Source organism: Barbus barbus (assembly GCF_936440315.1).
Source record: "Barbus barbus genome assembly, chromosome: 47".
In the NCBI taxonomy this organism is placed as follows: Eukaryota; Metazoa; Chordata; class Actinopteri; order Cypriniformes; family Cyprinidae; genus Barbus; species Barbus barbus.
This window is the reverse complement of record NC_136725.1, coordinates 15,872,283-15,895,307: the sequence shown is the minus strand read 5'-3', so window position 1 is coordinate 15,895,307 and position 23,025 is coordinate 15,872,283. Positions and strand designations below refer to the sequence as shown.

General features: G+C 38.5%; 1 protein-coding gene across 1 annotated transcript in view; it reads right to left on the bottom strand.

Moving 5' to 3' along the window:
- Positions 1-4,491: 4,491 nt before the first annotated feature.
- stard13a (StAR related lipid transfer domain containing 13a) overlaps positions 4,492-23,025 on the bottom strand; it is a 32,015-nt gene continuing 13,481 nt past the window's right edge. The window contains 14 exon segments of the mRNA XM_079411293.1: positions 4,492-6,031; positions 6,637-6,813; positions 7,388-7,590; positions 7,592-7,606; positions 8,042-8,287; positions 8,843-8,957; positions 9,446-9,659; positions 9,750-9,948; positions 10,693-10,852; positions 11,427-11,597; positions 11,762-13,092; positions 14,588-14,651; positions 16,419-16,500; positions 17,682-17,753. Coding sequence (XP_079267419.1) covers positions 5,914-6,031; positions 6,637-6,813; positions 7,388-7,590; positions 7,592-7,606; positions 8,042-8,287; positions 8,843-8,957; positions 9,446-9,659; positions 9,750-9,948; positions 10,693-10,852; positions 11,427-11,597; positions 11,762-13,092; positions 14,588-14,651; positions 16,419-16,500; positions 17,682-17,753 — 3,167 coding nt within the window. The 3' untranslated portion in view covers positions 4,492-5,913.

Below are 23,025 nucleotides of genomic sequence, written 5' to 3'. Positions count from 1 at the left end.
TATATTCATAACATAACATAACATAAAAAAGGAGTATCAAAGGGGACCAGTAATGATGAAGGCTAAATGCGCTGGGTTAAGAATTACATGAGATGATCAATTCTAATATATTTTGGTTGCAAAGGGTTCAGACCTTACTAATAAAAATGCACCAGTTACACTACTACAGTTTTAGAAGCACAAAGGTAAAGGGATAGTTCACCCAAAAATGAAAATTTGATGTTTACCTGCTTACCCCAAGGGCATCCAAGATGTAGGTGAGACAGGACAGTTGGACCGTGTGGCGTATCAATATGTAAAAAAACAATATAAATACTGTTCAGTTTCTTGCACAGACCGATTGTTTCGTGTCTTTAGACCTCAGTGTGACATCACGAGCTGCAGGGTTTAATTTGGTTTTGTCTATGTATGCTTTTTTTTTCCTCTCAAAGCCGTGAGTACCATTGGCTGATATTATATGACTGACAGACTGCAATGGTTTGAGTTAAAAATCTTTGTTTGTGTTCTACTGAAGATACAAAGTCACCCACATCTCGGATGCCCTTGGGGTAAGCAGATAAACATCAAATTTTCATTTTTGGGTCAACTATCCCTTTAATACCACAGTATATGTATATAGGACACATTCAACACCCTTTGGATTCCATCACTGTATGTCACAGCTATTTTTTTATGAGGAACATAGCAAGCACATCTTTTCTGAGTCATGACAGCTGCACACATCCCCACACACAGAGACTGAATGTGACATACATCCACACAGAATGTATTTGAACCCTGTGAAGTGAAGTACCTGCTATCACAGAAACTCGCAGATGAGGCTCGGCCAGCAGTGTAAAATGTTCTGCTGATGAGAGCTCTAGTAATTGGTCACATCCTGGAGTGGATGTGATTCACAGGATATGCGCGTGTGCCCGAGTGAAAGGCAGTCATCAGAAAAACCAAGCATAAGATGAAAAATACTTAAAACAGATGGACCATTTCTAGAAAAACACGGTGATTTCCAAGAAGACGTCCTATTATTCCAAAACTAAAATCTTTGCACGACATACATTTGGAATAACAATGAGATTCAATCTCCATACTGTTTCCCAGGAATAACTGGATGTAGCAAAGCTTTTTCAAATGATTTTAAAACAAGTCTCCCATAACTGCACATCAGATCTTAAGCTTGTATTACAATCAGCAAATAGCTTCACATTTCCTAGAAAATGATTTAATATGCTACTTGCGTCATTGACAGCATACAGCTACAGTGCGAGAGACGAAGTAACTGTTTTTATGGGAGAGAGAAAAGTGTGTTCACACATACGCACACAAGCTGAATGCGTGCGCTGTCTGTTGAAGAGAAGCCATCAGATGGAGAAAATGACAATGAGTCATAGGGCAGCAGATGAGATGAATCCTGAATTCAGTACAATCAAAACCATGTACTATCCAGTCATGACTGCAGACCGTGATAGGACGACTCGCACACTGTGCTGGAATAATCCTGCCCCCAACTGAGTCTCATTGGTTCACAATCCCGTTCATTTTCAATTACGGCAATGCGCAGCAACACAATGTGATCCGCCACCTGATGCAACTGGATACTGCAGTTGAGTAGAAACAACTGCTAATAACTAACAGAAATTTGAGGACTTAAAGTCGACATTTGCAATGTTGTGATTCACCTCATAGCTGGCTGATTTGGTTCAAGGCTTATAATGCTTTAATGAAGACTTTTTAAAAATCTTAATGGGAAAAATACATGGGAGTAATACTTCTAGAACCAAGGCTGCTGAAATAGTGCATAAGCACTGTTGCACACTATTGCTTCTTTTTGCTGGTTATGAAAAAACAAAAAAAAAACAAAAAAAAAACAATACAGATTGAACTGACTTTTTCAGATTTGCCTTAATATTAAATTAAAGCGACAGTCCAAATCAAAACGAAAAAATCTAAATGAAAATCATTGACTCATGTCATTCCAGACCTGTATGACTTTCCTTCTTCAGTGGAACACAAAAGCAGATATTTAGATGAATGCTGGTAACCAAAAAGTTTTGGTTCCCATTGACTTCCATGGCATGGACAAAAAATACAATGGAAATCTATCAGAATATTTTGGTTATCAAAATATTGTCTTTTGTGTTCCACAGAAGAAAAATATTCATACAGGTTTGGAATGACATATTCCTTTACAAATGAGCAACTGAAGAAAAAAAAACATATCATATAAGCTGTATAAAACAATAAATAACTGTAAATAAGGACAACTAAACAACAAGAGAGGCTGTGTGGTTCAGGATAGAAAGGGAAGATGATAACAATAGACTGATAAAGAAAAAAATGATTCTGCGCATGGTGAGGATGTTGAGCTCCCCTGCAATCCTGTCATCCAGATAGCCTGTGCATTGTGTGGGAAATGGAAGGAGAAACAAAAGAAAAGAAGAAAAGACGACAGCGGAGAGTGCTAGAGGGGCCAGGAGATAGTGAGGAAGTCAGTGACATGAACAAAATGGTAGCCAAGGCAACTGTATTTCTCTCTTTTTTTGTCTGTCTGTCTCTCTGGGGCTGTACGTAAATGTAGTTTTTTTTCTCCATGTATGTGTCTTTGATTTTGTCTTTCTCTCTCTCTCTCATTATGGTCATATCTAGCCACCAAATTGACACTGTCAACTCTAAAAGCATGAGAGGCTGGAAATAAACAGGAGAGGAGGGGAAAGTGAGATCATGCTTTATAAGGCAGTTTTATAAGGCAGTCTGATTTAAGCTACCGGTATATATCGGTTTATGAAATGTTTTGGTTTGTTAAAAGGCCAGACTAGACCTTATCTGTGGACAAAGTGCAAAAACACCTATAGTCTCTCTTTGTCTCTCTCACACACACACATTCAGACATAAACATCAATAATTCATCTATTTGATCTTTTATTTATTAATGACCTTATTGCTGTGCTTGGATTTGTCAGACCTATAGAAAGGTTTTTTTTTGAGGGGGGCGATCACCTTTGGAATTCAATCTACTAAACTTTCTCTGAAGCCATGTGTGTATCTGCATTTTATCTTTGGAATAAAGTGAAAGATCTAGTCAGATGTCAACAAAAAAAAAAAAACAAAAAAAACAAGCCTAGACCGCATGAAGGTGTCAGAAAATGATGACACAGTCACAATATCCATGTCTGTGTTTTCAGATGCACAAACCCGCTGTGTCAGTAGTCGATTAATATGGGTTTTTAATGGCTGATGCCAATGCAGACATATAGAGAGCAGTGTGGGTCATGGCTGATATATCTATGATATTATAGTAATTAACAATGACAAGTCAGACTTGCACAAATAGGCTCTAAATAAATGGACATTTTATAATGTACTTAATCAAAATTCACTCACAATAATAGAAAAACAAATTACCATTCAAAATTTGTGATCTGTAAGATAATGTCTCTGTTGCTCACCAAGGCTGCATTTAGTTGATCAAAAATACAGTAAAACTGTAATATTGTGAAATATTTTAAAATGTATTCCTGTGGTGGCAAAGCTGAAGTTTCAGCATTATTACTCCAGTCTTCAGTGTCACATGATCCTTTAAAAATCATTCTAATAGGTCCTCAAGAAACATTTAATATTATTATCAATGTTGAAAACAGTTGTGCTTTTTAATATTTCTGTGGAAACTGACATTTTTTGAGGATTATTTGAATAAATTTGTAATTTGTTTTTAAATGGAAATAAAATGGAAATGGTCTTTACGTCAATTGAATGCATTCTTGTTGAGTAATATCTTTAAAGAAAGAAAGAAAAATAACTTACCACAAAACGTTTAAGTGTGTATTCTTTAATCTATGACATACAAACCATGAAAATGTTGCATTCTACGATTTTAACATACTGCTTTTTTTATAAGCTGTCCAATCAAAATTAAGGGCAGAAATTGTTGTAGAAAATAGATAAAAACAAAGCACCATCTGAGATAACCCTTCAGAAGTGAGAAGCACAAAGGATAGCTCATGGTCGATATGTTTATAAAATCTGACCTTCTTTGAAATAAAGACATGCCACTGCTTTTTGCTCCCTAATGATGATGTATGGCCCGCAGTGAGTGTCCTCTCTGCCTCCCATAGGCTACTTCTGCGTATAAAGACCTGTTATTCAAATCAATAGTTCCCTTGGGCCTCTCTGGGGTTCTGCACACCCAGGAGAATATAAAAGACCAGGCCATGTTGTTTAGAAGCAAATGAACAGTTATGTGACCTCTAAATTGCTATCCAAGTTTGTTGTTTGCTAGTAAACGCACCTGTACTCCTCAGGCGACGTCAAACATCTCACGCTCCTGTGGCGAATCCATACTGCCATCTGGTGGTAAAATATGAAATAATAACCAATGTTTTATATGTAGCGCGTTATATTTTCTCCCGAACATGGTACCGACTTCAGTTTTTGGTTCAGACTCAAAACGATTCCTATGCGAACCGAACATGACAAAAACACACCCCACACACAACAAATGCTGAAAACTGTGAAACAGTATTGCATTGGAGTTTTTATTTTCCACATTTCCAAATGGTTGGAACTTGAATCACCCTGTTTACGGTTCAAAAACAATGAGCCACGACATATCGCCTTCCTCTGGCCGCTGAGGTCAAGTCAAACCCAAATACACTGTTCCCATCTAAACAGCATTGATCTGATTAAACCAGCTTGCATTGATATTTCAAGCAAAATATTGATATGGGGGGGGGGGGGGGGGGGGGGGCTGAGCATAAAAGCAGGTAAACCTGCCAATAAGCCTCATTTATGTACAAAATATACAACCTGGATTGTATCTACACATTTACACACAAACACACACAAATGTACAGCTTTGTGAATAGAATAGGCATGCTTCTCAGAAGCAGTGAGATGAATTCATGTCCTAGACATTGTAGAGTGACACAGCAACATATAACAATGACAATAATAATAATAATAATAATGAATGATAATAATGCATATTTGCAACAATCATTGGCATTTTTTTCACAACATTGTTTGATTTTTAATCTTAACTAATTAATTTTGCATTGTTAGAAGAGCACAATACTGTACCATTTATCATGAGAATAAATTATTGCTTACGTGGGACAATGAAATTAAGGAATAATGTAATGATAAACAAAACATTTCTTAAAACAGAATTTAGAAATAATATGGGCTTGTAAATACTTCACATCAATACGTCACCAGGGTACAACCTTAGTTAATAAAAATACAGTCACTGTAACACTAGCTTCATTCAAATGAGGATGAAACACCTAAATAGAGATTTAAATAATGTAGACAATAACGTACCTATATTTGGTTTGAGAATGCAGTACTTTAGCTTGAAATGCTCGGTAAAACGAAACCAGACCTGCTGTTTTTAGATAAGCGTGATGTGGCTTATCTTTCACATCTGTTTGTTGCAAGCGAAGCTCTAAAGGTGCTAGTTAAAGCTGTCTGCTGCGGTAAAGACTGGACAACAGGAAGCAGCGTTACGACTTTTTTACAGGCTTGGCTCCATAGCTACGGTGGAGTCTGTCTCTGTCACTTTCTCTGTCCATTTTTTCTCATCTCTCATCATATACCCCGAAACACACAACAAAAGCCATTTCAAAAGTGGCAGTTTTGAACAGCTGCATAAATTGATATGAAATAAACTGACTTAAATCAAATGCCCTATAAGGGGTAAAACACTCTAAAACGAATCCCAATAATCCACGGTCTATTAAACCAACAGGACATGGCAGTTTGTTGTAGTTTAGGGGCTTGAAACAATAAAAACATTCCATTGGCTCTTTTCCTCTCTCTTGAATCCCTCCTTTTCCTCGCCAAAGTTCATTTTCTGTGACCATCTGCCCTGACGCTGAACTACATCCCAGTTCCCTTGTGCCTGACTGCATGTAGCCCCATTCAGATTTTGGTCTCTGGGCCCTCGGGATCCAGAGACTGGAAGGAGTTGCGGATGCAGGAGGCCTCGCTAGCACAGAGATGTCCGAAAGCTTTGTTGTACCACTCTGGAGACTTTCCTCTGGAACAGCAAGCAAATATATAGCATTTAGTGAAGCATTAAGAGTTATGTACTGCATTCATTACACATGCTTTGAGGAAACACTTGACAAAAAGGAATTTTTAATTAACCAGAGGAATAACTGTGTTTTAATAAAACATCAAACAATTTAAAAACTATTACAACCATATCCGGCATACTAAAGAACTGTAAACAATAATAATAATATAGAAAATGATATACTGTGGATATAGTATTATCTATCAATACTAAAAATATCAATATTTTTTCACAATAACACCGGTCACAATAGTGACCACACTAAAGGTTTTCATTTGTAAAGCTCTAAAAATATTACTGACTGGTGTTTTTTCAATGAAATATGTGCAGTTTCACATGGTTAGTGCAAATTGTCACCTTATCCTTCAGAAATCTTACTAATATGCTGATTTTTGTGGAAACTGATCAATTATTTTCAAGTTCAAAAGAATTAATGTGAAAGAAATAACAATTTAATGTATTCTTGTTGAGTAAAACTATTATTTCTTAAAAATAAAATCAATCTTACTGATCCCAAACATTTGAACAGTAGTGTATACTTTAAGAGTTGCCTTTAATGCACTTACTTCAGATCAGCTCTGCATATATGTGTGAGTCTGGACTTCCCAGAGCCACACGGTTCTAGCAGATACTGTGATTCCAGAATTACTCCTCTCACTCCAGCCAGCTGCGGGCTTTCCTCATGATCGATTGACACCGACACCAGCACACACACACCTTTTGGCATATCTGTCCTCCACGTCCTAAACAGAAAAAAACACCACCAATATAAATCACAGCAAACACTCATAGTGCATCTGCCATCCTCTACACAGACGCAAGAGATGTAAGTGTCAGTCTGCCAAGTGCAAATTTGATAAATTATCAAATAACATGCAATATTCCAGCCAAATGTTTTCCTTCGATCACATTACTGTTTGCACCTCACAGCTGCGTATTTGTCAAGTGATGTTAAACTGTAGTCTTACAGTGATATTTTGGGCATGACCTGGGTGGTCTAATTTGCTTAGCTGAAAGCATTTTATCTTGAACTAACAGAGAAGAGTGCTCAGAGTGCTTGGTGAGTGTCTTTCAGTAATACTCCATGAATGCCCAGCTGTTGTGTTGGCTGAGGAGGTGTTCAGAGAATCACAAGAACTGAATGACGCACAAAAAGCCCTTGCTACAGATGATCAAATGAAGCACGTGTTTTTGTTATGTTACAGCCATAATGGTGTAATCAGTTCATTTGGATATTTGCTAATGGCATCAAACATGGGCTACCCAGGGTACACAGATCAAACAGTACACACAGTCAGATCACGTTGTTGTACTCGCCTGAGCACCACAAATTCTCTGTTGGGGTGAGGGGCCATGTTGTTCAGCTCATACTGGTACACCTCCGTCTGCTTGTCCAGAGTTTCCAGAACCTTCCACTGCAGCAGGTTACTGTCCCAGAGGTGGCGCTCTCGCAGTATCCGGTTTAGCACCACAGATGGAGGAGCCTCCACCTCTACAGACACACGCCAGCGTCTCAACGGGGGTCCCGTCTCCAACCTGTGAAAGACAGCAGACTTTTCTCAGAATTTTATATATTCTTTAGACTTTTAGTCTATTATTGGATAGGACAGTCAAAGCAGACAGGAAACTGGGGGTGGGAAATGACACAAGCCGGATTCGAACTTATTCGAATAAATGTGACCATGCACTTCCCAAACCGTGTCTCCATTTATATTTTTAATATTCGCATTATTTGTCCAAACTTATTTGCTTATACTTTCATGAACAATTCACTGAATGTCAAATCAAGATGTTAAAAAATGGATTTAACAAATCAATTAAAAAAAAATAAAAAAATAGAATAAATAAATATATAAATAACTATAAAAAAATTCTAAATAACTAATACTGGGTATTATAATAAAGTAAATATTTAGAACATATATTCCATGTAACATGAATGAATGAATGGATGAATAACTTTATCATTACCTTTTTGAATGATATCTCTGTATTTTCAATATTTGATCTGGTCACCCAGCCCTTGGTCTTGTCTTTGGTCTCTTTCATCAGATTCTGTATCAAGCTCTCCAGATAAGAGCGACACATGCTTTCCTCCTCTTCTTCGTCTTCCTCGTCCTGTTGTGGCTGTTTTTTACAGAGCTCATCTAAAGAGGGCGCCAGCAGCTCAGCTTCCATGTATGAGTTCCTGGACTGAGAGACCATCTCCTGAGGAATCTGCAAAAACCAAATAAAAAAAAGATTTCAACAAAAGTCTCCTCTTGTCTTCTAACACTGGCGTTTTTAAAAGTAATGCTCCAGCAGAATATTTAACTCTACAATTCATGTTTGGGGTCAGTGAATTTTTTTTGAAAGTCTCTCATCTCACCAAGGCTGCATTTATTTGATGAAAAATATAGTAAAACAGTTCTAATATATTCTAATATGTTTTAAAATGTAATTTATTCCTGTCATGGCAAAGCTGAATTTTCAGCATCATTACTCCAGCCTTCAGTATCACATGATCCTTCAGAAATCATTCTAAAATGCTGATTTGGTAACATTTATTACTATTGGTTATATAGTGCGTGTATATATAGTGTTATACAGACACATTTTTTTAAAGATTTTTATTTTTTTCAAAGGAACAGCATGAATTTAAAATTGAAATGTTTTGTAGAAGTCTTAAGTGATTGCAATAATCAGCTGTAACTTTTGTACTTGTTTTAACAACCACAATTTCTCAGTGCACACACATCTCATGCCAAACATGACAGAAAATGCGTCTTGTACCTCAAATAGGTGATTGCACTCAGCAATCATGTGCGCAAGCCCCTGAGTGGCTGCAAGGTTCTCATTCAGGTCCTTTTGGTCTGGCCGCCCAGTGGCATACTTCCTCTGAATGGACCTAAATGCAATAAAAGACATCATATGCATGAGCTTCCATGTGATCCATAATATTTTACATTTTTTTGTAGCTGCAAATGTATAAACCAATGAAAACCACCTGTCACAGCACATTCTTCACATTTCTATGAAGATCCAAAACATCTAATAAGTTTCACTATGCCCCCACCCCCTTCAGGCCAGTCTGGGTAAGTTTAAGCTAGACTACCCCTCATTTTTTTTCCACACCTCCTCCTGTCTCTGGCCCTCAGGCCAGGTGTCTGCTCAGTGTCGAGTAATGCTCCCTAATGAACACAATGATGGGGGAGTTGGCTGTACGTTGAGTTAATAAAACACTTCACGCCTTCTCACGACACCTCAAGGCCTTGGAGACCTAATGACAAAGCACACATACCATCCTATAGCTCCTATACAATAATGAAACACTCGTTTCAGCCTTTCTAAGTAGAGCACATATGTTTGGAATGTGCAAAAACGGAACTCCATTACCTAGGCGACAAATTATCATTTTTCATGATGTTGAGGTGGAAGAGAGAAGGAGCGAGGCACACCGCCAGGTTCATTGGGGTCATCTGGTTCTCCTCAACAGAGGAAGTGACATCATTTAGGAAGCACAGCAGTGTCTGCAGGACCTCACGGTTTTCATCGGCCATTAACATGATAGCTGCCTGCACAGCCTGTAAGCGCTGCTCTTTAGGGACATCTGGGTAGACACAGGGTGTGTTAGCTATTTGAATGTACTGTAAGAAGTATTCGTGCAGAAAAGCTCATAACAGACAGAAATTGCTCTAACACTGGTATATGTGGAGGAAGGTCTCGCCCATTTTGCTCATGAGGAGAGGCTCAGGCAAGTCCCTGAAGAACTGTTTGACCATGTCTGCCACGTCATACGCTGACTGATCTTCATAGTTCACATTTTCTGGGGAAGTTTCACACATTTGGCGCAGAGCCTGAATACGAGACTTTACCCCAGATTTACGGAAAAGTCCCACCTGAAACACAAGGAGAAAAGCAAATAAGATTTTTATTTTTTCACATGAAATTGCGATTCTAGATTGTTGAGTTTGGAAGCCTGGGTGCATAAAACGGGCAAAACGTTTCTCAAGATTTCACTTGAGTTCAAGTTGGTCACGCATGCTGAAGTATTTGAAAGTGACCTCTGTATGAGTGGCTTTCGTGCATAGCAACACTATCAACAATAGACCATTTTTTGTACGTGAAATTTTGCTAACGTGACCGGAGACTTCAAAATATCCCACCTCAAAGTCTTATTGATAATCTGGTCTATAGCTCAGGTCCCTCTTTCAATTTAAACTTATGGGCTTTTTTCAGTCATTTTTTGCGTCTGCCAGACCAAAATCGCTTGTCTGATCACTTTGAAAAGACACAGCACTTCTCTACTCTACAAGCCACACCATTTGAGGTATCATTCATAACCGCAACCCAAACATTTGTTTCAAACATAACCCTAAACGTGAACAATAGTAATAAGGATTCAAGTACCATTAAAACAAAATGAAGCAAATTCATTTGATATTGAATTACTAAGACATTAACACACAGGGAAGAAAAACAGAAAAACAAACACTATTGGGGTTTGTGTGGCTTATCTGTCTTTAGAAACGGAGCAGTGGCTGGACATCAAGTTTTTTAATGAGTTTGGAATAACTTTGACTCTGACCTAACTTAGAATGAACCTTATAATCAGTCTTGCAAATGTGAACTAAACTGTGTACCTGGTCCAAACACTGGCTCCTTAAAAAGCGCAGGGCGAGCTGTAAGCTAATGGGCAGAGGGTGTCCGTACCGCTGGACATGGACAATCAGAGGAACACCGAATACCATCTTATCCTTGTAGTCTGGTCCCTTCATTCTCTTCATAAATTTTGGCACTGACCTAAGAACATACACAGTATTAAAAAGAGGAGATCAGTTTATGGACATAAAGGAACTGTACTGTATGTAGGATCTGCTACAAGAATCTTGATTATATATATAATGCAAGAAGGAGTGTGAATGCAAGAGTGCACATTGTTTGAAGACAGGACTATGATGAAGATGGCAGGATGAGATTGTCCCACAAGTTCTGGAGTTTTAACACAAGACTCACTTAACTGAGGAGACAGTTTTATCAGTGTGTCATTCAATAAGAGCAAACAACTGACAAAAAAATCCCCCAATCAGATCCCAAAGGGACTTTCCATGACTGATTCCTCTTATTGCTTCAACGTATGTATATACCATTCAAAAGTCTGGGGGTAGTACGATTTTAATACATTTATTAAGCAAGGATGCATTAAATTGATCAAAAGTAACAAGAAAGATGTTTATAATGTTAGAAAAGATTTATATTGTAAATAAATGCTGTTCTTTTAAACTTCCTATTCATCAAATAATCCTAACAAATGTACGGCTTGTACTACTGTTTTCAACATTGATAATGAATGTTTTCAGCATATTAGGCAACTCACCAAGTCCACCCATGCTTGTTGGACATGGAGTATTTCTCCATGATAGCGGTGAGACACAATAAAGAGAACTTCTGCAGCAAGCTAAGCTGGCCCACTGATTGGCTGGATATCTGTAGCGAGATTCCTGATTGGCTCAGGAGGTTTGACATCCTGAAGCTGGGCCATCTAAGGCTAGAAATACAACAACATGAATATTCATGATAATCTAATTATGAAAAGTTCATTTAATGCTCGCTAAAGTGTAAATAAAAATTCAAGCTAGCACAAAGACATATATGTGATTATTTTAGTCTCACTAATAAGCGCCTCTCAGTATATTCATCCTGAGGTCTCACCGTGGTCGTGTCAGAGAAGCCCCCACCCCCGAGTCCCTTCTCTCTCTGGTGCTAGAGGTGTCCGTTTCATTTAACGAAACCCCATCCTTGTTGCCGTTGTTCGGTGTGGTCAACCCTTCAATTACAGAAGACCCCTCAAAGTCCAGTGTGATCTGACTGGAAGACTGGCCATCAATAACCCTTTGGTCCAGCCCCCTACCGCCATCCCCCTCCCCTTCACTCTCCGGCAAGACGTTTTTGGACCAGTGGTCCACGATCTGCTGCAGCCCATTCACATGCTGCAGAATGTCATCCAAATGTGGGAATATATCCTCCTTCTCAAGGTCCAGTAAGTCCCCCGTGCTCGCGTACAGGTGTGAGCCCGGTACGTTATCGTACACACTGATCCTGCTGCCTCGTGGGCAGCAGCGCGTTACGGGCCGGAGTTCCCTTCCGCCAACTTTCCTGCACTTGAAGGGCTGCGGCTCTGAATCCAGAAGCTTCCAGTTTCCATGTTCCTTACTGGCTGGCGTCAGACTCTCGATTGATAGCGCTTTAGGGAAGGTACCAGGTTTGTGATCTTTTGGGATGTGCACCAATAGCTCGTCATAGGAGCGAAACTCATTTTTGCGTCTTTGCTCGACCGGTCTCCTCCTTTGGGGAGCGCCGGCGAGAACATCGATGTCCTCTAGGTAGACTCCTGCACGTTTACCTGGAGGATACAACTTTGAGACGCATCCCTTCATGTTCGGTGTGCTTTCGGCACTAACGCTGGTTTCCGATTGGTTGCTAGCCTCACTGTTGGTCAGCGAATTTAGGCAGTTGTTAGCAGGTGGCATGTTTTCAGCATTTAGAGGCCCGCTGTTTAAAATTTGAACACATCGTAGAGTCTTTAGCGCCTCTGGCTCGCTTTGCAGAACTGGGCCACTGATAACCAAAGAGCGCCTCTCTGAACGACCCATTGATGGCCCCCACGTCCGACCCAGCGTTTCCATCCTCCTCAGGAAGTCTTTGGCGCGTGTGCGTCCACGTCGCCTGCTCTTGGCAGGAAGTGAACCGTAATGAGGCAGCTCTCTGGGCAAGTGCAGGGGGGTGAGCGAGGCAGAGCCAGGCATGGCGGCCAAGGAGTCTTCGCTGTGCAGGGAGCAGATCTCCGGCTCGCTGATGTCTGTCAGAATGCTCTCGCTGCTCACGGTGGTCCGCAGACCCTCACCCACCTCAGAGGGGCTCCGCTCCTCCGCTCTACCCAGGAGGTAATTGATGTCTTGCAGACGTGACCAGCGCCGACTGTTCCACTCAAACGTCCATCTATTACTGATGGCCAACAGGTCCTCCTCATCAGAGTCCTCACTCTGCATGCACCAAAAATGCACAGGATTAGAATTAGTTTGACATGATTTTGGGATTGTTTCAGCTCCCAAATTAAAGGCATATAGAATATAGTCCATATTTTGAAGTATAACTAAAAACTGACTTGTAATGATCACTCAGTGGTCGATAAAATGGGTGAATGATCCCATAGAGAGATATCATTAAGATTTGGGGAAGGGCTCTTTTGACTAGGGCCAGTGTGCAACCACACAGCAACACTGTGGCAAACTTTTTTCCCAGTTAATAAAAATTCAGTTTTTGAATAATCTGTCTTTCTCCATTATATATATTTATGAAAATCAGCATTTTTTGTGTGTGTGATTAATGTCATGATGGAAATCATGGGATATTAAGGCTTCTTTGTACAGATGTTAACAATATGTTTTATAGTTAGTAAAGCCCAGGCATGTGAGCTCACACAGCCAGCACAGAAAAGAGCTGTAAAGGGCTCTGACACCCTCTTAACACTGTATATACCTGCACAACACATTCTGTTCAAAATAACACAGACCTCATACGTTTAAATTGAGTAACAGTGATGATGTCAAAAGAGGCTCATGGCATTTGAAAAATGTCAGGAGATTATTTCAAAAACATCCCCTAAGTCATACTAGCTGGTTTGGGGAATTCTCAAATATCATCCAAACAAGAGGACTTGAACATAACAGGTATCAAATCACCGTCAGGTTGTGTTAAAGACAGCAACACCCAAACAGCCCTTTCACATGCCTGAGACGTCAGAAAAAGCAAAAGCGTCAGAAATGACCTACTGAATGAGATTCACAGCTTACAATCATAATTAGGCTGAAATACAACCCCTGAATAAACAGTCAATAGTCTCGACTGAAGATTAAACCGACGCACTGAAAGCCAACATCAATTCCAGTGACTGCTCTTATTATATAATCTGCTTTGTTATAAGCAGTTCATATACCAAATAATCCATTTTAAAAACCCAGACAGACAGATTTAATCTAAAGACAGATTTTTATACTTTAAAATACTTAAAAAATAAAAATAATTAAATGCACTATAAACGGGAGCCACTGTAATAACAGTAAAACATTATAATTTTATATATTATTTAATAGATCAGATATTTAATTTTATTTTGCATTTAAAACAAATATGTGAATCTTGTGAATCTTGTTCACAGTATTACTGTTTTTTTCAGAATTTAAACATTTATTTTGCATAAAGACAAAGAATTCTTGCATTGTGACATCATTTTCATGACAATGAAGGACATTCTCTCCAAAATTCTCATTACTGAAATGTGGAATGTTTTTAAAAATACAGTGTAATACAAGTAATGACATCTTTTTCTGATTAAAATCTTCACAACTTAAAATCATCGTATACATCACTTTTCAAAAGCTTGGGGGCCAGTAAAACTAAAAGTAAAAAAAATTAAAAATAAAATAATAATAATAATAACAATAATTAATTAATTTTAAAAAAAGGACAGCCACTTACTTTCTTCTTGGGGAGGCTCACGTCCAGTTTCATGGAGGCACACTTGTTCAGAGTGTTGAGTCGACTGGAAGAGAGAAGACACGGTCACTGGTGTATCCGTCACTCTCATCTCCACCACAATGGAACCATACAGCCACAGAGAGAGAGAGAGAGAGACAATCCACTGTAGATCCTACACTCGTCTAACCTCTGCTTGCCTCTCTACGTGCAGGTATAGATTTCAAGAAACTCTCACTATCTGTGTCCTGATTGGCTGATGGAAAGTGTGACGGGACGGCTTGGCAGACGTAGGTTCTAATCTCTTTCAAGACATGGCCATGAATGAATGAGACTCTGACGGGACTGCAGAAGGAAAAACAGAGGGATAAAGAGAGCGAGAGAGTGGGCAATCCACCTTCTCGTCCACCTCCTCTTTGATCTAACCCTACAGCGCCCTTTAACGTTCTCATCTGACTGATCTTCACCCCTGAAGAGTTTTTCTCCACCCCTTTTTACACACACACAACTACTTTACTCTACAAGACACTGCAGACCCCTCACTTTATATCAATTCCAGACACAAACAAGCTATTATTTCACCTATAAAACCAGACCTGTTGTTTTTGACACATTACAATGTTCCATCGTGACATCAGCGTGGTTAAACAGCTGTCTGCCGACCGACACAATTTTTCAATCAAGATTCTCTAATTAAACATCCCGGGCCCAGATGGCCACATAAATGTGTGTAAATATCATGTCTGTGGCGTGATAATAAAATGCCATTATCATGCCAGAAGACAGCGTCCTTAAGAGCAGTGTGTGTATTCTCTGACAGTAAAGCTGTCAGATCTCACTAATGCTGTCATTATAGGTATTAGACAGGGAGACAACCTGCTAGAAACCCTCAACGCCTCAAACCCCGGGCCTCGTTTCACATAAACACACACAGCCATCTGTTAGTAGCCTATACTGGCAGCCCCAAACCCCCCTCAGGCCTTTGAGAGGGACATCAGAGCGGACTCCACAGGGCCTGCATTAGGGATCAAAGCGACGGGGAAGGGGACAGACTTTATGGAGGACATGGGTCAGACAGCTACAGAGGTGGGGTCGCCACTGGGCCAGCGTCACTGAGTTTTCTCGTACTTGTACATGCAGGATGGGGGGGCAATAATAGGGTTTGGTCTGGTTGTGTACTGGTCTTAAAAAGAACTGCTGAAGTTTCTGAAACATATTTGCTCATTAAAAGAAAAAAGAAAAAAAAGCTTTTGCGTTTTTCTATAATATATATAGAGAATATATATATATTCTCACATAGATCACATAATACACAAAATAAAATAAAAACTATTTTCTCAAAATGATTTTTGGAGAAAAGCATGTCCACAGTTCACATTCTGTTGTGACAATAAGCTCATGAGAAAAAAATGGAACAGATACGTAGTCTAAAAAATAAATAAATAAATAAAATAAAATAAATAAATATTTTTTTCTCTCAAAAATGACAAATTGACATGTGGCATTGTGAAAGAAGAGTTACTTTAGAGGCAAAGAGCGCTATTGCATCAATGTAACATATGCACAATAAGACCAGCGAAATTAAATACAAAAGTAAATAGGAAAAATTTCATTTCATGTTGTTCTTAATGTTTTCATATTGTTCAGCATTGTGCAATATAAATAAAAAGAACTACATGGCCTTCAGAGTACAAGTGATTGACAGTAAGGCCTTTGATTTTCACAGCTGTCATTTTAAGTAAAGATCAAGTTCCATCCTGTAGACTGCAAGACTCTCGATCTAAAGAATCTCAAAATATCCAGATAATCCTAATCTAGAAATTTGGAAATTTACCGGCAAAGAGGCTCCACAAGGTCTTTGTCGAGAAAGTCATGGTCGCTCTTGACTGAAGATATTTCAATGGGAAACTGGGAATCTGTAGACAGAGACAGAAAACAGATCACTCCTCTATCCAGTTGAAAAAGTTTAATGTAACCAATATATTCAGAGTGAGTGATCACGAAAGTTCACATATCGATCAAGTGCATGTTATTTATTGATATTTTCACACAAAGACATATAAAGCTAATCAAAAACACAAAACACAAATTAAAATGGAAAGTGATTAATACAAAACAGAGAGATAACTGGCTAAAAGTCTCTCAGTTCATCTATCCAGACATCTGCGGAGGTTCTGCAGGGGATCACACAGACCCACAGCAGCTGTGGTGTAACTCTTATAATCAAACGCAATCCTTCACTGATTACATTACACACAGCAGACTGGCTCTGAAACTGAACCAGAGGTGAACCAGATAACTCCCTCGATTCGACTCAAACAAATTCAAATAATTAGCATTAGAAGAAAAAACTGATAAAGATGTGCACTAAGGTGTTTTCCCATTGGAATCTGGGAGTTCTCCATTTAGGTCATAACAGCATAATGACCTCACAAGGCCAAACGGAGCTTCTTCCATTTTATGATTTTCTCATGAGAGCCAAGCTCTGAATTTACACGGAATTAAATATAGAATTGTTGACATTTTATCACTCATTGACGTAAAGTATCATAAGGAGGAGTCAGGGGAACAGAGAGAGAGCAGCAGAGAGAATAGTATCCTCTTGACCCCTCTGCTGGCCTGGGTGGAAGACTGAGGCAAAGGCCTGTATTTTCCCGGCAGTGATAATGAAGACTTTTTCCCATGACCTCTTCCTCCCTTTGGATAGAAACTCTTGCCTGCAAATAGCTCGCCACGGCCCTAAAATGACTAGAAAAGATAAAGAGAGGGAGGAAAAAAAATGTGCTGACAAATGGAGCGCACAGCTGTGTAAATGCGTTTTTTATTCCATATGTCTGAAACGGAAAATCAAGAATAATTCAGCTGATCACTGCTTGGCTTCGGTCCGCCCAGCTGAGGTGGGATGGGATAGGTGTGATCTCAGGCTCAAAGCAACAGTCAAATCTCTTCTCTCTCGTCCTACCACATTCCTGATTTTTTACCGTCACTTAACCTCACAGCTGCAGCCACACTGCAGACGTTTGTTGAGGCCAACGAATCAACCAGCGATTATTTGACATCTGTGTGTATGTTTATAGATATGAATCCCATTTCTTACCCTCATAAAGTTGGGCATACTGTGGGAATCCCGCTGCCCTCAGCCAGTCACATGCCTCCTTTGCCTCGATTTCTGAAAACAAACAATGACATGATTCTTCAACAGTTATTAATCAATTTTGACTTCACACACGTTCATGTTCAGATTTATTCGTAAAAATTATAGCTAGCTATTGGTCTCAATAAAGCATAAAACAGCAAATACATGGAGAATACAGTGATTATTATTAATAGTAGTGATTATTATTAATATAATATGTATTACATGTATTGCAATGTAATTAATGCACATATGCAATATAATGTATTTAATGACACTAAAATTGTGCGTGTTTATCTGTTATTTAAAGACACTGAAGCTGAGACAAGTAAAGAAAATGAAGAATGGGATTCCTTATGTGTGGGTTTTTTTGCCTCTTTTTCTGTTTTGTCTGGATCCTTTTACACCACATTTCATTGAGAAAGATCCACAAGAGAAGAAAAAAAGAGAGCAAAAACAAAGCGTCTCTCCAGATAAGCCATCATAAAAGCAGACGGGTCAGGAAATGACCTCACCACAATCTGACAATTATATCCTTTTCTTACAGGATTCTCTACATACTTGTGCTAAATTACACATTTGCTGAACAGAAACTACTCTGCAGAAATCTCCCTCTGAACACAACACTAAACATTTAACGTTTGCTACATACAGCGCTCTCAAACTAATATGAAGAAAAAGTCTAACAGTGGTTCTTACTCTTACTGATCGTTTCATCACTTCATCATGAAGAAGAAACATGTGTGTCCCTCAGATCTGAGCATCCCTTTTTCTCTAAGGTCTCTAAAAATCCTAAATCTGGTTCAATCAGCATACGGTCCAGTTGTGTCCACAGCTGCCTCAGATAGCTGCCTGCTCCTCCTCTGCCCTGTCCCTTTCTTCTGTCCTCTCTCGCTTGCTCTAGTCTAGAACATCCTCCCTCTGACTGATGTGCTCATCCTCACAGTCTTTAGGCCTGCCTTCATCCTGTTCCTCAGTCTCTCTCTTTGTACTTTTTTGAGCAATCCCCATAACACCCTAACAACAAGGTTTTTACCCAAATTTCACAATTCGATTAGATTCTGACTCACAAGCTTTCGATACAATATCGTTTGGCAAAAATTGCTTAGTGCACCTTTAAATGGTGGCTGTAATAAAAAATTGACAGATTTATTCAAACATAAATTTAACACTAAAGATCAGTAAAACATTATAATGAATATGTTATAAGGTATATTTAGCAAAATACTCCTCTCCAAAGTTTTTTTTCTAGCTGACTAACGAGTTTATGGCCACTGAATATTTTTTTTTCTGAGGTTAATGTGACGTTACATAACATATTGTTTACATGCTGTTATATTAACATCTTTGCGCGGTTGAAACACTGATTGAGCTATACAGGATACAGATTTCGGTAAGTTGCACTCTTTCTTTTAACATACCTTCAGATGTTTATTCATGTTTATTTTATGCCGAAACTGGAATTAAAGCAGAGCAGAGGCTCTACAGCAATCTACCACTCCACATTAAACAGCGCCAAACGTTATTAATTGAATACTGTAATAAAATGGACAGAATTTAAAATCAGAGACTTTGTTTTATATCAAAAGTAACAAATCACAAAGCTTATTGCGATTTATTGTATGGGAGGTGCACTACAATGCTCCGTTCATAATCTGAAAACAGGCTAGACTAATTGGGTCTATTTTTTGGGATTTAAGAACAGATATCGATTCGTAAATACGAGAATCGGTTTAAAATCGAGAAATCAAGTTTTTTTTTACCCAGCCCTACTATTATAGCAACTGCATTGCAACCCTTTAAAAACACAGCACACACCTTTGCATTCATATAGAAACAACCTGGCAAATACCCACAACATTTTAGCAACACAGAGGCAATAAGCAAACACCACTCACACTTTCTACAAAACATCTTTATACTGAAGATAATAGTGGAGAGAGACAAGAAATTCATGGAAGAGAGAGGAATGAATGAACTCACATGGAGCAACGTCTCCAACTTCTATGAAATATTTTAAGTGGTCAATAAGGGGAACTGGAAAGCCCATAATTCTCTCTGTGTTCCTTCATTCAGCTGAGATGATAAAAGATGCTGTTTACATGTGTCATTGAGTAGATCTGCCAACATTAACTGATAGAAGCTGTTACACTTCAAAAACTAGGCACAGAATCTGTTTTGAAACATGTGGATGTGTCATCATCATGTGTCAATACATGTTGATGCCTAAATCTTTTTCTGGTGCTTTTTTATTCTTTTTGTTTCCGATCTGACATTGTCATTCCTCAGTTTGGCCCGTTCCTGGCGGCAGGACAGGAATTCCTCACACTTTGGTCTGCAGCACAATCCCCTGTGATTAGCTCTCCCCTGAGGGGTATGAATTACTGATATACAATAATACCACTGACAAACACAAAGTCCAAGTCTGAGAGACACTAATTCCCTTCACAGCACACTCATGTGTCATATAAATGTCATTTCCTCTGCTCCTCTAAAGTATGCAATAAAGGGACACATTATGAAAAATAAGACTGTTCTTGCTCTTTGAACACTTAATACTATGTAAATATATGCTAACTTTCACAAGGCATAGCTCATTTGTAAAACAGCTCATTCAGAATCAGTACAGTTATGTCACAACCTTGAGCAGATTAACATATGAATGCCCACATACAGTAACACATTAACTATTCCACAACATAGGTGTATAAAAATAGCATCTTTACCATTTAATGCATCTCTAATGAAAGTCACACATACAAATTCCTTGTATGTTACCACCAAAAAACTGTGTTCAATACTAGTTCTGCATGTTTAGCATTCAGAATCACAATTAGAGAAAGACACGATTACACGAGTATCAAATGACAGGTTCAGGCAAGCGACGGAGGAATTTAAAGTGTAATTCTATGTAATTATGGGCATTAGCGTGCATAAAACATGACATTACATGAGTTTTTATGAGCATTTGTGATGATCTTAAACAAAAGTAATAAAATTAAAATGAAAAAAAAAGATTTTTTTTTGGTTTTTCATACATGTCCCAATAAATGAATCAGTCAACAAACACTATAGAAAAAAAAATGTAATCTCAACTCTTTTCCCGCCATTGACGAGATATCTCGTCAATTAAGAGACAACGCTTCTTTACCATTGATGGTAAGGAAAGCCCTAGCGCATGTCCTGAATGAGTTACGGGACTTCCGGGTCTTGCGGGTCCGAATACAAGATGATCGGCATAAATGCAAGGATCAGAGAACACAATATGTAGATCATATATGTAGATCATGTTTTGACCATTTTGAATCTGATCGGGACGAAGTAGTCAGTGAGAGAGATGCCTTTACAGACACAGAAACATCTCTAGTTGTGTATGGACCGATAACCCGTCAATCTGAATGTGTGTGTGTGTGTGCGTGCATGTACAGTATGCATATGTATGTATGTAGCCTATATGTGTGTGTTGTTGTGTGTGTGTGTCTGCGTCTGTCTGTTCTGTTTATTGAATGAAATTTCAGTTATTCATATAATTATTTACTGGTGAAAGAATATGACATTTTTATGTATTTTGCTTGAAAATGCACTTTTTATAAAAATGCTTTTTTCTCAGTTTTTTGCCCAAAATGTTGTATTTCTGATGAAACTGATGTGCATTTAAGTGGTGATAAAACATGAACACATGAAGATAGAATAAAATGTTTTTTTTTTTATTAAAAGCAGAGGCTTGGTTCTTTATTTTGATATATAATATGTTCATATATTCATAGCGGAAAATATTCTAAGGGCCGTCAAATTTAGGTGAAAATCATCAAAAATGCGGTGGCTGGCAACTTTTAAAAAAAACGCTGGCGGGGAAAGAGTTAAATACAAATATTATATTTTGCATGTCCAAAACTGTCTTTTCTTTTCAGCCGGCATCATCAATCCTTTTTATTTGTTTTATCTGTTTTACACAAAAATATACAACTGCTTAAAAGTTTGGGGTTACTTTTAGCAAGAAATCAATGCTTTTATTCTGTAAAAATGATCAAAAGTGAAAGTAAAGATTTTTACATTGTTGCAAAACAACTCAAAGATACTAAGTAGCACAACTCTTTTCAACATTGATAATAAGAAATGTTTCTTGATAAGCAAATCAGCATATTAGAATGATTTCTGAAGGATCATTTGACTCTAAAGCCTGGAGTAATGGCTGATAAAAATTCAGCTTGGCCATCACAGGAACAAATTACATTTTAAAATATATTAACATAGAAAACAATACAATAACATAGTTATTTTAAATTGTAATATTTCTCAATATACAACTGTTTTTAAACTATTTTTGATCAAATAAATACAGCTTAAGTGAAAGAGACTTCTTTTGAAACGTATGCATGTTAGTGTATGTCCTATTGTACAGTAGATGTAAAATAAACATTTAATTTTAATTTTAAACATTTACATTAAAAACCATGACGATATTTTAATATGTATTTACAATTGGTTAACCTCAACTTCCTGCTCGCCTTCAATATATATATATAAAAAAAAAACTTGCACTGTTCTCAGATCAGAACAACAAAACATCATCTAATGAAGCCCTCAAATGAAGCCCAACCACTGGGCTTGTTTTGCAGAACATTAAAGAGACTCTGGGACCTTCTAAAGCTCAGAGGGGATTCTGGGTAGGCCCGAATCCAAGGCATGGGAATAAAGAACTGCTGTGAAGTCATGAGTTTAATTAACACATTCCGCTAATATCTAATGTCCCCCGCCAACAACCAAAGGACCAAACCAACACAAAAGGTCCCCAAAACAATAAACCTCAACATAACCTAAAGCAAAGCAGCATGCAGAACAAGAGTCAGCCAAAGTCACACTCAACACAAACAACATGATAAAAAAAAAAAAAGTCACACAAACAAACACACAGCAATCACCTCTGCATAGCGTTACGCTGCTATGGCATCTAATCCCAGCAGTCAGGACACCCAGCCCTTCATGACCCAGGCATTCCTGATCACCTCGACGTGACAACAGGCAGTGCGCCATGAGAGAGAGCAGCAGGCACGGATGCCACGGGGCGCGGTGCACAATCAAAGGCATTCTTGTTTTGATTGAGCAGGCAAGACCTCTGATTATATAAGAAAACAGGTCCTGTGTCCTTAAAAGTCACCTCAGCCCACAAATGACTCTCTCAGGTTTTTACATTCTTTCAGTTTTTTCCTCTGCTCCCACTTACTACTTTAGTTTTGGTTATTCCTGCTTTAAAAGTCAAAAAAGGAGACTCAGAGCCAAGAATGAGAACATTTCCGTGCATTTC